A 14,620-nucleotide genomic window follows, 5' to 3' on the forward strand; every position below is an offset into this window, starting at 1 on the left:
AACTAAAAATATCGATAAAAATATATTTTATTCGAACGTATTTCTCAGATATTTTGGTTCCAGTATGAACTAATAAATTATAAGGAACCTTATAAAACATTTTCAAATTTAAGCCATAATAGTAAAAGATTTTATAATTTTTTTTTAAAATTATGTGCCACTCATGTGGTCCAGAGGGAAATATTTTCAATCATAATGCACTTTTACTATGTATACAACAATCAACTATATTCATAGATACTTTAGAAATGAATACATATATAATATTATATATTATAATATATTATAATTTATAAGTAATAGTACATAACATCGTATCGGTGATGGATGAAATTACTTTAAATAAATTATACAAATATATAAACGAATCTCAAATTGCTAATTTTGTAAAAATTTAAATTTCAGGCGCTCATAAATAAATATAATATTAAAAATTATATCTCAGGTTTTACATTTATTTTTAACATTTATTTAATTATTTTAAACAGAGTTTTGATGGAATGTAAATATGTGGGCGATTTTGATCAAATTCACTCTGCAACAAAAAAAAGACGATTGATTGGACCCACATTTGAAAAAGCCGTATCATTAATTATAAATGAAGGAGTATCATGTGAGACGTTTAGAGAAAAAGAAGCAGTTAGACTTATGAAAGAAGGTATTTAAAAATGCGATTTTGTGCAGGCATAATTTAAAATATAATTGATTTACTCAATTGTTTATACACCGTATTTAATTTATAATACATACACATTTATAAATAATGTAACATATTTATGTTATATAAATAACTAGAAAATAAAAAAAATAGCACGGTTAAAATAATAGTAACTACAATTATGTCTAATATAATTTAAGAATCACGGTTTTTTTTTTTATAATTATTGTTTTATTAGGAGCGCCAGAACCTGCAATCATTCCTACCGGGATTGCCTTACGAACACTAAAATCAAAAAAAAAAAAAAAAATTTAAGACATCCTGATACATTAACAACTTTGGCCATTATGCGATCAGAAGAAGAGTACATAAACTTTTTACACGACATGGGGTGTAGTCCATTTTTCATACATTACCATGGAGTAGAACAGGTTCATTTATATCGAAGCTATTGTCGCAATGTTTCACATCCAAAATAATTATTGACGCAACCAGTGGTGTAGTTAAAAGTTTTAAGAAGTTAAGTGTAGAAAAAACAAAATCTATTTTTCTTTATGAAGCATTAGTTTATGATTCTGAAAAGCAGCACAGTTTCACAATCACAAATATGCTGAGTGAGCGGCACACTAATAAAGCGATTTTAAATTGGCTGGATCAATCGCTGACAACTCTGCCTTGTATAAAAAGAAGACCTTTACTTATGTGCCACCGACACCACCAGCTGAACTCATCGAATCTACTAGCTACACACTAGACTTTGCATCCCGTAAGTTTGTACATATTGGTTTTGACCCGAGTGAAAAATTACAAGTCGTTGTTCATTTATTAACTTCATCGCGGTACGTGCATATTACTACAGATTTTATGAAAAAAATATTCGGGTTCATGGGGCATATCTTGTCGTTCATATCAGACACACCACAAAAATATAAGCGAGTTATATTTTATGAATACGAAAAAATGAAACTATCGAGTATGACGTACAGCGGAGAAAATGTGTTGGTGATTGAAACAAAAAATCGTGATGGATGTAGAGTACTGCTGAATCGGGGCGACCTTCTTCGACTTCAATATCTCGAATGTTCTATTTTCGAGAGCATCGTGCGAAAAGAAGTATTCACCGCTCTGTTGATTATAAAACAATATGAAGAAATTGTCGAGTACCTCGACAAGAAATGTAGACAGCATAAATCACCGCCGAAAACTGTTGACGAGATGGTAGTTTTCATTAAGAACATACAAGACGATCGAGTCGTTAAATCTATACCAAATTTCTCCAATCAAATACAGATGTGTGCAGCTGAACAGTTAGCTGAATCATTGTTACACCAGAGGGCAAACAACTCGCATGAGGTAATTAAAAAATATATTATTATTCCTTAAACAACAATTATTAAATATTTTTTTTAAATTTTAGTATTCCAATGAAACGACGGTCATTTCGCCAATGTCGTCACCAACACCAATGTCACCACCTACACCGATGTCAACACCACCACCGAGTTTCACAATGCAATCGCAGTCAAAAAGAGCAGTCGATGAAAACGATGGGCCGTTACATTTCAACACGCGATCATTGTCGAAAACGTACAACTTCGATTCAGCCGTATCGGAAATGTATTTTGTACCAAAACGTAAACTATTTTAATTTCAGATATGTATTGTGTAAAATAAAAAGACATGTATATAAAAAAAAGTATTTTCATTTATTAATATTAAGTTTTACAATATTTACAAGGTTCTTACTTCTCCGTTAAACGGATTGTAAGTTATAATTTGGTCGTGTAATATTAAACAATATGCTGAAGTGGAAGCTGGAAACGCTTCGTCTGCTTCTAGTTCAATCCTTAGGTCGACAGTTGACATTTTTACATTATCGTTCTGCTTGCTCATATCAACAACTATAATCGGACACAGATTTTTGAAATCTGATCGGTTCAGTAGAGGTGTCACTTCGTCATGGCCGTAGTAAGATTTTTGAAACTCTACATAGGCGCGGTATAATGTAGCCAACTTATCCCTGGTAAAGTCGCTTTGGAAATCTTCATAGGGAAACACTTCTGAGTTTAAAAAGACCTTCAAGTTTTTAAGTTTACAATGGTCAAAATGTGACATTGTTTTATTCGAGCTATTTTTCCTACCAGTTTGAAATCCTATTATGACATATCTAGGTTTTTCTAATTTGTTAGATGTCTTTACTTTCCAGGAATGCGAAGTGTTTTGCGGTAAAAATGGATATTCACACAACTCCCACGATCTAAACGCGCATGTCAACAGTTTCTGATTGTTTACTACTTTCAACAATCTTATTTTTTCTTTATCACTGACCTTGACTATGGGCATTCTCCATAATATTTTTGTTATGTTTATTTTCACGTCTTTTAGTTAAGGAGCGTCTGCGACAACTTCATTATTCTTATACTGCTTAACGGCATTTATATCCAGTGATGCTCTGTTTAATATAAGTTGTTGGTTACAATTTATTAAAATACGTTTGTAATCTTCACAAAAACCGAACAAATCTTTAAGATTAATACAACCATTAAAATTGCCGCTTTCAATAAAATCTTTATTAACATTTTTAATATCGTTATCCCAGCCAGAGTTGTGATGTGATGTAATATTCGTTTTATTATACGAACAATATCCCTTTAATGTAGTCGTTATACCTGGATTAGCGAGTTTTTGAATTTGAATGCCGTTTATCTCATATTTCATTTCGGAGAAAAGAAACGCCAACCCATTGTTTATAAATCGGATGTCATCAGTAATATCTGCAGGTTTGATTATTGTTCCTTCGATGTAAATATAACTCTCACATGGTAAAGTATAAGATTCTGTGTTATGTAGTGCGATACGCACTTCATCGTTATTGGAGAGAGCTGACGTAGAATAAGTTAAAAAAGAATGATATTCAATTTGAGTTATTCTGCAATCGTCGGTGTATCCACCCGTAACATCTAAATACATGTCGTCCATATTAAATAGCGTTTAACGAACGTAAAAACGCTAAATTGGATGCTGTTAGATTGTGTACAACTTGTCTTCGTGTCGAATTTTTCTTCAGAATGTTCCGGTTTGTGTTATTAACGCGACTAATGGACTTTACACGTGCAGTCCTATATATATTAAAAAATTGCAAACCCATATCACGAGTCTTGAATTAATAAACGTACCGATATCGGCTCACCTCGTAGATCGATCAACTCGTCGTTCTGATTTTTTAAAATTATAGTAGCATGCGTTATAGATGTAGAATTAAGTGAGTAAAATACCAAATGCGGTGGTACCTCTATTATTTTATAACCTGGAGGTACAGTCGGGTAAAACTCGTGTATTGTATGGCACTGCTTCCCGTTGATGAATGAACCTGTGGCTAGGTTTGATTCGATATATATACAGTTTGTTTTTGTAATATTGTTATGGGCTACGAGATATCTATAAGATATCTACGAGATTACAAGGCTAAGTTAGTATGACCATGCCTCGTGTCAAGGGTAATGCGGATGCTACTATGACCATGACACGTGTCGGGATAGTAAGCGCACCAATAATTACAGTGCACTAATGATGCATTTGAGATGTTATTGCACATTCTCAAATCCGTGTCCGAATTTGCAACAACAACAACAAGGACACCTGGTTTTACCCAGAAGGCGACCACACGACGTAAACAAGAGACGCACCACAATATATAAGGAAGCCCGAAGACCAACAACGGCAGATGTACCAAAGCTATCAACAACTGAGCACTTTCACGTCACTCAGCCACTTATTTATTTGTTACATGTATTTTGTTTGTATGCAATAAAAAATATTACGTTATTAAGTTTAACTTTCATTCAAATTAACCATTTGGATTCAAATCTGATACTGGCACGCAACAATATTAACCATCGTATCAGATTCATGTTTTACATTACCAGCATATTTTCGATTTTTGAATCCCAGCAACTGACCAATGTTATTAGGCATGGTAAAATCTATAGCTTCGTTACACCACATTGTACTTTTTAGTGTATTATTATCAGCTTTCAATTCAAATATTATATCTGTATCATGTAATATGCGATGTATTGCTGACTCGATTTCATATAATTCGTTAAAACCAGTAGGTATTGTAAAAACGCTACTGATCGCATAACCTGTGTGCTCGTTGTATGCGAATCCTATTTTATTACACTTGTCGTTTATATTTGGAATAGAGTTATTTGTTTGAAACCCCAGCAGACAAATCTTAGCATTTTTACTGACTTCTATCGGTGGGAAAAAGTCGCAAGACAATTCACTGGAGTTCCCGGTTAAGGTTATGGCGTACATGACAGAAATCTTAAACACAAGTGTCCACAGTTTGTCGTATTATATTTTTGATGTTTATCGTAATTATATTCGATATCACAACCGTTGAAATATTTTTGTATTTCTAACGGTGGCGTTAAATTTCCAAAACTATCGTAATATTTAACTTTTTTTCCGATTTTTTTATACGCTACCCAATGCGTACCTGTACCGTTTTCGATGTCTAAATTAACCACAGCAGACTCTTCAGACTCTTGATGCTTAGCTCTTGGAGGCAACTTGTCTCTGGAAAACACACCGATGAAATGAGGTATTTTTAACATGTCAGCGTATTTTATAATCTCATAGTCGTACAACGCTCTCTTGGGTAACGTGGAAATTAGTTTTTTGTCGTTTTTCTAGTTTTCTTTACCGATCCGCCTTTGTAAGGTGCTAGGTATAAACCTTTACCTTTAACAATTTTATAAGACTGCCCCTTGTGCGGTGTAAGATATAAACCTTTCTCTAAATGAATAGGTGTGTTTTTACCGGAATTTAATTCATTTACGACTTTAACTATATTACCGACACCGCCGGTAAGAGCGCCCAACGCCGATAAACCAGCGAAAATAGGTATTAAAGGTAGAACACCGCCCTTTTTCGGTATTGGTATAATTCTTGGAGTTTTCTTATTTTTAGATTTTTTTTGATTTTTTTTCGCAGCCGACAGACATGTTCTTACTAACTTGGTTATATTCTTTTCGTTAATTTTATTTTTGATTGATTTTTTTGCTGCCGAAACCATCTGTTTAAATCCGCAACCAGCGCCCAACTTGCGTTTCGCCTTCATAGCTGTAGTAACCAACCAGGACGCAGCTTTTTCCTTAATACCAGTGTTTTTAGATTTAAACACTTCCCGAGCTTGATTTTCCAATATTTCGTCAGCTCTATGTCTATCAGTTAGTGAATTGCTGTTTTCATACGCTATGTCATGAGCTCGGGCCAACTTGTCTAGTCTGTTTATGCCCCGTTCACCGCGTGCCAATCTTTCTTTTAATTTAGTACCAGGACCAGCAAATCTGAAAAAAAAAATACAGACAAACATTTTAGATATGATTTAATCATATAGTGAGTAATGTCTTACCTATAGCCGGGTAGATGTAATTCCACTGGTAAATGATTTATAACTGAGTTAATAAGACCAGAACCTTTATTGTTGTGTCGCTTACGAACGCGAGACATCGTGTGACGCTTTCAAGTACATAGCATTGATATTTATAGTGAAAAAATGCACTTCATCGAGCAACAGAAAAAACTACGAATTTATAACATTGATACTCCGGATACAATACAGTTTAGACATGGTGAGCTATTTCCAAACACTATACGCTCATTGGTGTTGGGGAGTTCCGGTTGTGGTAAAACAAATTTAATATATTTTCTACTTGTTGACGAAAACGGTCTACGTTTTGAAAACGTTTACATATACTCTAAAACGTTAGAACAACCAAAATATAAATTATTAAAACGTATAATCGACGATATTGACGGTATTAACATTTTTACTTTTTTCGAGAATGATAAAGTCCTTCCACCTGAGCAAGTCTTACCAAACTCTATATTTCTCATGGATGACGTCATAGGCGAACAGCAAAACATAATTAGATCGTTCTTCTCCAGGGGCCGTCACAATAAAATAGATATATTTTATTTGGCTCAGAGTTATTCAAAAGTACCAAAGCAGTTGATACGCGACAATGCTAATTTAATAGTATTATTCAAACAAGACGATACCAATTTAAAACATGTATACAACGAACACTGTTCGGGCGATATGACATATATACAATTTAAACATTTTTGTGTTACGTGTTAGAACCGTGATAGATTTGTATTCGTTGTTATTTGTAAAGATAGCGATCGTGATAACGGCCGTTACCGTTATGGCTTTGATACTTCTGTTGTTATATAAGACGTCGCAAATAATAAATATCGATTAGGTTTGCTGGTGGTGACGGAGGCATATGTAAAAACATTCTTCTTGTAAACAGCACGCATGTTTTCAATCGAACCAGCCATATTCAAAAATTTTATCACAAAACAACACACTTAATCGAACGAAGAGTGGAGATAGACTGATTTCATTTCAGTTTTTGAAACCCTCACATGTATATTTTATGGTAGGGATTTCTTCTACAGGTTTAAAGTATGCATGTCAGAACATGTTAGATTATTGAATAATACTATTGTTTGTAATGCAAACAAGACTCTACATGCTTGTTATACTATAATTTTTCAAATGGTAATATACCGGTAATATGTGATAATAACAGTGATAGATAGCCTTATCCATTGAATATGTGTGTACGGTAAAATAGTTCTGCGCATGTGCATGATAACTGTTGAATATACATTAATATGTGTGTACGGTCATATAGTACGTGTAAGGTAACCTGGCGTATGTACAATAATATGATAACCACGGCGATGGATGTGGGGGCGGCGGGGTTACACGGATACGTATCCGGCGGCGGTGGCGTGACTGGGTCGGCGGCGGTGGCGGGGACGGTGGTGGTGGCGGGGACGGTGTTGGTGGCGGGGACGGTGGAGGTGGTGGGGACGGCGACGGCTCAGAAGCTCAGGTTCCAGAACTCTCGTTTTACACCTACTTCAAATAAATGGTAGGTACTCGCAAAATAATCTAATATTATCATCATGATATTATCGTATAGGGTCTTAATAATGATTAACTAAAAATGAAAATTGAAAACTTATATTCTAATTTTTAAAATTATTAAGCTTTTTTAAGTTAACCAAGAAAAACAGTGGAAAGAATTTCACCGAAGATGAAAGAAAATATTTATTGGATTTAGTTTTTTTTTATATAAACGCATTGTTGAAAATGTTGAAGTAAAGTTATATGTCTAACAAGCTGCCAATTTCATTGCGCCGATATTTATGTTATTTTATTCTATTTAAATACATCAAATTGACTTATTGTAATTATTGCATAGGTACAGATTGTAAATTATTTCTGAATAAAAATAAAAGATGTTATATGTAATATGGTTATTATTTTTAGTATATTTATAATAGAGTTTTAAATTATTAGACTGATAATAATATAATAATATATGGAAATGTAAGAAGGATGAAGTATGGGACAGAATTTTGGTACTGGTATAACAAGACAAGTTTCAGGGATACGAAATGTATCTCAGCTAAAAACATGTTATTCAAAAACGGGATACAAAAAAGAAAATCTAATAAAAATACCTATTATTATATTCTTAATATTCAATATGAAAGTTATTAAGACACAAGTTTTTTATTTAGGTTGAAATTTACAAGGAACACTATAACAAACATCTATTAAGTTCTATAGATGAAATCGAAGCTAATATGTTTTTAATATTGATATAATTATAAATAACATTTAAAGATATTATTGAACAAGAAAATTTTGCATTTAACTTATAAAGAAATTTTAGTTCTTAAATTTTGTAAGAAAATTTTTAGACTCAATGTAATTTATCTAAGAAAGACAAAATGATTTTGTATTTAACTATTCAGTTAGTGTCCACAAAATATTGATGAAATTTGGGAAATTGTCAAGCCATTATTTATCAATCTAAAACAAACTTGCTATAAAGAAACAAAAACACTCAAACGTAACAACAAGGTATCTTTTTCAAAACTCATTAAATATTTATTTTATTTTAAATAACACAAATAATTATAAAACTAGGAGGAATTATATATAACTGGTGGTGGTCATCTTTTCCATTGACTTTAATTAAGAATAAGATCATGCATTGATAAGTATACCTTTATAGATAACCAACTCAATGCTAATTTTTAGTGACTACGTTTAGCGCTCCGCATGGTTGGGTATATGAACTTGAACTACTATACGTCCTCAACATCGATTTATTTTATCGATTTATTATATCGATAGTAAATTTGAAAAATGTGTTTTTCCTTACAAAACCACAAAATCATTGTTTAAATGTTAAAATGGTGTACAGTAAACTTATTAATGGACAATGGTTAAATACAAAACACCTATATACTATTTTTCATAAGGAACATTTCTCTGAGTATTTAAGTCTCTGGCTGAAATAAGGTTGTGCTCGTTTGTAACTTTGTTGGCACAGAGTTGTTTAAGACAATGATGACAATTTTTAAAAACAGTTTTAATTAATTTTTTTTTAATGTATCCAGCTATATAGGTTTGAACTTGTCCACGTAAATAATTAACATTAATTGGAGGGTTACTAATCTGAACTGGTAATGAAACAGAAAATTCATAGTTACTAAAATTTTTAACTGAATCATCTTGACTATTCTGGAATAAATTTTTATAAGATGTCAGACTTGTTTCTACAAAATCCTCACAATTTGAACCAGGTGCATTCGACGATATCAAATTATTCAATAGCAATGTCTTATAAGCTGAAGCAAAAGCATGGTATGATGGGTTGCTTGAACTTACACTGCGTGCTGCGCCAAAAAAACATTCTAATGAGTCTTGATTCACATGTCGCGGTAATAGTGAACGAATACCAATTTTGATTAACATTTTAAAAAGTGTTTGGAAACCTAAAAATTGAGCAAAATATTTAATTTTATATACTAAGAAAACAATATTATTATTATTTATTGGGTTCCAACCTTTAATAGTTATCTTCCAATTATTTAGTGATGGAACAATATTTTTTTTTCCATTTTTATCAACAAAGTACATAGTAGACAGAACTTTAAGACTATCAGACCAAAGATCGTGATGAGGTGATTGCCTTTTTATAGCTGTTCGATAGATTTTTCTATCCACAACTCGATCATAACTTACATTGATTGAGTCAAACAGCTCATCAAAAAACAGGCAAATTTTTGCTGTGTCTTGAGCACTGGATTCTATCATATTTTTAGCTGCAAACAGAAATTGAAAAGATTATATTAATATGCAGGTTGTCTCACGAAGATCTGACATATGGAATAACTTTTTGTATTCAATATTTATGTTCGAACACCGACCCTCATGCCGCGTTTCTGTCGGTCCAACGGTCATCACGGCGCGAGTGGCAGTCCGGTCAATACAGCTGTTTGTTGCCCGACGGGGGTTACCCACCGACGTGTATACCGATTGTGGCACGAATTTTATCGAGGCCAATAAACAGTTACACGCGTTGATTAATAGTGCAGATGGTAAAGTAGCCTTAGCCAATGCGCGTACCGCTTGCGAGTGGCATTTTAATCCGCCAAGCGCCCCGCATTTCGGGGGCTTGTGGAAGGCGGCGGTTTGTTCAACAAAAAGATTGTTGACCCGGGTAATCGGTGTTCATTTGTTCACATACGAGGAGTTAACCACTGTACTAACACGTATAGAGGCCGTGTTGAATTCTCAGTCATTAACTCCAGCGTCTAGCGATCCCCACGACCTTGAGTGTTTGACGCCGGGGCATTTTTTGACTGGCCAACCATTGTTAGCCGTACCACTGCGGTCGAGTGCCGACGAAAAACGTAACCTCCGGGATAGATGGAAATTGCTCGACCAATGCCACCAGGCTTTTTGGCGACGTTGGTCAGCCGAATACTTGACCACGCTTCAGGAGCGACCTAAGTGGACTCGCAATGTGCCTAATTTAGGCGTCAATGATATGGTGGTAATAATCGACAATAATAGTGCTCCCCTAATGTGGTGGCTTGGTCGTGTGATGAAGTGTTACCGGGGGATGACGGTACAGTACGTGTCGCCAAGGTGTTGACCAGTACTGGATTAATTACGCAACCGGCGGTGAAACTAGTCCCTCTACCGGTCGACGAGTAACCGCGAATTGATGGTGTTCACCGTACTTGTCATTATTTATTATTTTAACTTGTTTTGTAATTTTCTATTGTGCTCACTGAACCACCTGGGGAAACTATACCACTTGGGGACCATCTTATTATTATATTTATTGATTTATAGTTTGTAGTATATTTATGTACTTTTATTATGTATTTATTTCACCGGCACTATTGTTTTATGATAGATGAATGTATGTTACTTATTAATGATGTTGGAAAAAAAAATGTTTGTTTATGTATACACCACGTTTGTTTTATTTTTTTTTTTTACAAAATTGTCAATTCCCTTATTATTATTCTAATTTTGTACGGACCATATGTCCATTGTTTTGTTTGTATCTTTTTTATTGTATCAATTTAACCTGAGGCCGGTGTCGATCTCGCATAGCCTGATCCAGCCACAGATCCGATGTGCAACCCCCAACGACGTCCAGTGATGCAGGGCCCTCACGGGGGGAGGATGTTCGAACACCGACCCTCTTGCCGCGTTTCTGTCGGTCCAAAGGTCATCACGGCGCGAGTGACAGTCCGATCAATACAGCTGTCCATATTTTTTTCCCTCTTTGGTCAAGCTGTAAATGGCCGTAGACTTGTCGCCGTCGTCTTCACACCTTTTTTCGACACCTTATCTTGTGTTGTTGCCGCGGTAGGCGCGACACCTTTTGCGTACGTGTGTGCTTGGTTCGTTGTCCGGTGTCACGAAGAAACACGTGCTCTCTCTTGCATTTTTATGTAAGTTCGCCTTTTGCGCGACCTTTTATATCGTCGGAATTGATATTGTAGCGTTTTGTGAGACTCGACCGCAATATATAATTGTGTCGAATATTAATATACCATATTTTTCTTTGGTTGTTATAATTAATGAGATATTCACCATACAATTGAAGACTGCCGAAGTGGATCATTGGATCGACCCGCCGCCGGAATCAGGTCGATTTTTTATTAAATATTTATTGTATACCTTCCTGGTAAAATGATAATTGTTTACATTAGATATATTTGTGTGATATTATTATTTGTATTATTTTGTCTATTTGTTTATATTATTATAATTTTGGGGCCCCGCGTATTACAATATTATACTTGTAACATCTTGTGACAGTGTCACATTATTATATTATATAGATATACAAAAAAACCTAATTTATTATCATTTGTTGGTCACCTAAGTCTACCACTGCGCAAGTTGCGGCAGAAAACTGCCTATTCCCTCGTAAGTTCTGTCGCAGCGAAAACAATTTAAAAATTTTTTAAGTATAATTTTTTAATACTTACATGCTAAAAACTGCATTGTGGATGACACACGCTGTGAAAATACTTGTGTTGCACATTTTACTTTCATTTTTAGTATTCTGTCTGGTACTACATGTCGATCAGTGAGTCTGGGCAACATTTTACAATCGGGTAAAGCACTATCAACATTATATAGCTCTTGAATATTTAACCATCTTGCACGTCCTACGTTTCCATCCATAGAGAATACTAAATCTTTGGTTAACAGATAATTTCGAGTGCACTTAATTAAATAAGGCACGTCAAAAATATGAATTATCTGAACTCGCTCATTGTTTTTATCAAGTCCAATTTCATACATTATGTCATATTTATACTCTTCATTTCGCTTGATGAAATATTTTCTAGTCTCTGCTTTAAGAAGTTTTATTGCACCATCATTTGATCGACCTTGGTCAGATATAGATGCTATTATTTTTAACCCAGTTTTATGGACTTCCCTAACAATCTGTAAACATACAATCAAAACAATTTATTAAATTATGCTTACAAACTGAAATTATGGGTTTTGTCCTTGTTTCTTTCAACAGGCATGCTAATTTGTCTTGTTTTGTAGCACCTTGAAAGAAAGTATAGCATATGGGTTGTTTAAACTTCTTTTTAATACCACGTACTATGAACACCAGTGCATGGTCAGCATAATCTTGATTTTTACATGTTAACAAAGCCTTCAATTTGGTCGTTTGATGAATTATAATGTAGACCGCTACTCAAACTAACCTCATCGAACAACAACGTACAATATTTGAATATAAAATTATATTAATTATTAGATATTTTAGTTTATTTAATAACTTAAATTTATTTAACTTGTCAATTCCATAATGCCCAGCCTTGAATATCACATTATTATTTATTATTATTATATACTAAACAAAATGTTAAACACAACTTTTATACAATATACATAACTCTATCACCTTTCGAGTGGTTTCAAATTGCCAACTTTTTCTTTAAGAACGTTCATTATTACTGGACAGATTCCCGTTTTAATTGAAACACTACTTAAGACATTATGAAGAGTTTTTGGACTTGGTAATGTAAACATAACCGATAACATTCTATAACATTTTGGGCTACGTTTGAATAATGATAAGCTAAGTATTTTATCATCTATTGTGAATCTTCTTCCTTTTTTTTTTCATAGTTTATCTTAACTGTAATTTGGTAAATAGAGATGTAGCAGCTGTCATTTTTTCAGAATACTTTTCTGATATCAACTCAGCTGCACGTAACCTTTGCTTAAATAACTGTTTTTTTGATTTTTGTCTTCTAAGGTGTCTGACCAAGTTGTTAGTTATGTCATAAAACTTTTTGCACTTGGGTGTTAGTTGCTTACATCGATTTAGACCAAATTGTTTTAACAAACCTGAAAAAAAAATGGTTTACCATAAAATAATTATTTTTAGAAATGAATAGAGCTCAGAAGTTTATATATATTTAATGTTACTGAATATTAGGTACTTAGATACAAAAAAAATTCTTTAGCTAAGCAAATAATAATATATAATGATATATAATATAATATATATATAATAATAATAAATAAGCAAATAATGAGACCAGCATTTTTAATTGATGTTTTCTTAGTATTCTTACTGAGCGTGCAACTTCTATTTAGAACATCATCACCTATATAATTAGCAATAAACAATTTAGGATGAACTAGGCAGCTAAGCAAATTCAATAGAGTGCAAAAGTGTAGGCATAAGCTAGCGTACAACTAAATACAAAGAAGCAACTCACGTAAAAAACCATCAACTGTGATTGGAACATCAGGTTTTGTAGTATGAACAGTGCTATCAGAATTTAAAACCTGGATTCCTGACAAATCAAGATCAGTAATATTAGGGATGTCTGAAATATTAAAAGTACAATTTAAATACTTGTACATTAAATATTGTAAATTATGTAAATAAAATTGAGACTGACCATGTATACAAATTGTTTCAGTAACATCATTGTCGGTGATAATTGTATTACACTCCAATTTTTTAATACATGAAAGGTTCAACTCTTCATTAATGCTTTTAAGACATTTAAATACTTATTAACAGTCGGAGTACTATGATTTGTAGAATCTGAATATGATATACCTACTAATATTTTTAATATTTTTATTTTTATAATTAATATTAAAGTAGATGTTATATTTTATTTACCAGGTATATTAATTGTAGGATATGAATTAACATTTAAACGTTTTGTACCAGAACTTGTGCAATTTATACTGAAATGTGCAGAACATATCCTTTTACTATTGTACACAGTATTTGGATCTTCATTTTCCAATCCAACAAGTTTCATCCAATCAATTAATCTATTTAAGTAAAGCTTTGAGTTCGGAAATCGATGATTAATAACATCTAAAAAATTTTTAATTAATATTATGCAATAATCAATATAAATAATAATTAGTGTTATATTAAAATTCAATTAAAATTATTTTTTAATTTGATAAACAGTTAATACAATTATTTAATTATCATGTACCGAATTTGTAAAAAAATGAAACTTCAAAACAAATTACATACCTTTTTC

General features: G+C 33.0%; 3 protein-coding genes and 1 pseudogene across 3 annotated transcripts; 2 read left to right on the plus strand and 2 right to left on the minus strand.

Moving 5' to 3' along the window:
• Window positions 1-1,005: 1,005 nt before the first annotated feature.
• On the plus strand, window positions 1,006-2,154 carry LOC114125676 (uncharacterized). Its single transcript, XM_050210084.1, has 2 exons — window positions 1,006-1,022; window positions 1,294-2,154. Exons 1-2 carry the CDS (start codon window positions 1,006-1,008, stop codon window positions 2,039-2,041), a joined length of 765 nt encoding a protein of 254 aa, XP_050066041.1. The 3' UTR covers window positions 2,042-2,154.
• Window positions 2,155-9,008: 6,854 nt separating this feature from the next.
• On the minus strand, window positions 9,009-9,773 carry LOC126555121 (uncharacterized). The gene is made up of 2 exons (XM_050210085.1): window positions 9,611-9,773; window positions 9,009-9,538 (listed from the first exon to the last, which is right to left on the minus strand). Exons 1-2 carry the CDS (start codon window positions 9,681-9,683, stop codon window positions 9,009-9,011), a joined length of 603 nt encoding a protein of 200 aa, XP_050066042.1. The 5' UTR covers window positions 9,684-9,773.
• Window positions 9,774-9,900: 127 nt separating this feature from the next.
• On the plus strand, window positions 9,901-10,704 carry LOC126555122 (uncharacterized). The gene has a single exon (XM_050210087.1). The coding sequence runs from the start codon at window positions 9,901-9,903 to the stop codon at window positions 10,702-10,704; it is 804 nt and encodes a 267-aa protein (XP_050066044.1).
• A 1,221-nt stretch (window positions 10,705-11,925) lies between these two features.
• Window positions 11,926-14,445, minus strand: LOC126555123 (uncharacterized; annotated as a pseudogene).
• Window positions 14,446-14,620: the final 175 nt, after the last annotated feature.

The sequence above is a fragment of the Aphis gossypii genome, unplaced genomic scaffold, assembly GCF_020184175.1.
Source record: "Aphis gossypii isolate Hap1 unplaced genomic scaffold, ASM2018417v2 Contig00714, whole genome shotgun sequence".
NCBI classification, from domain to species: domain Eukaryota; kingdom Metazoa; phylum Arthropoda; class Insecta; order Hemiptera; family Aphididae; genus Aphis; species Aphis gossypii.

Excerpts from the sequence above, each read along its gene's own strand:
- LOC126555121 (XM_050210085.1), bottom strand. The coding sequence starts at position 9,683 with ATGTACTTTGTTGATAAAAATGGAAAAAAAAATATTGTTCCATCACTA. Across the intron at positions 9,539-9,610 it reads TTGGAAGATAACTATTAAAG|GTTTCCAAACACTTTTTAAA; the intron begins GTTGGAACCCAA and ends CTCAATTTTTAG.
- LOC126555122 (XM_050210087.1), top strand. The coding sequence starts at position 9,901 with ATGCAGGTTGTCTCACGAAGATCTGACATATGGAATAACTTTTTGTAT.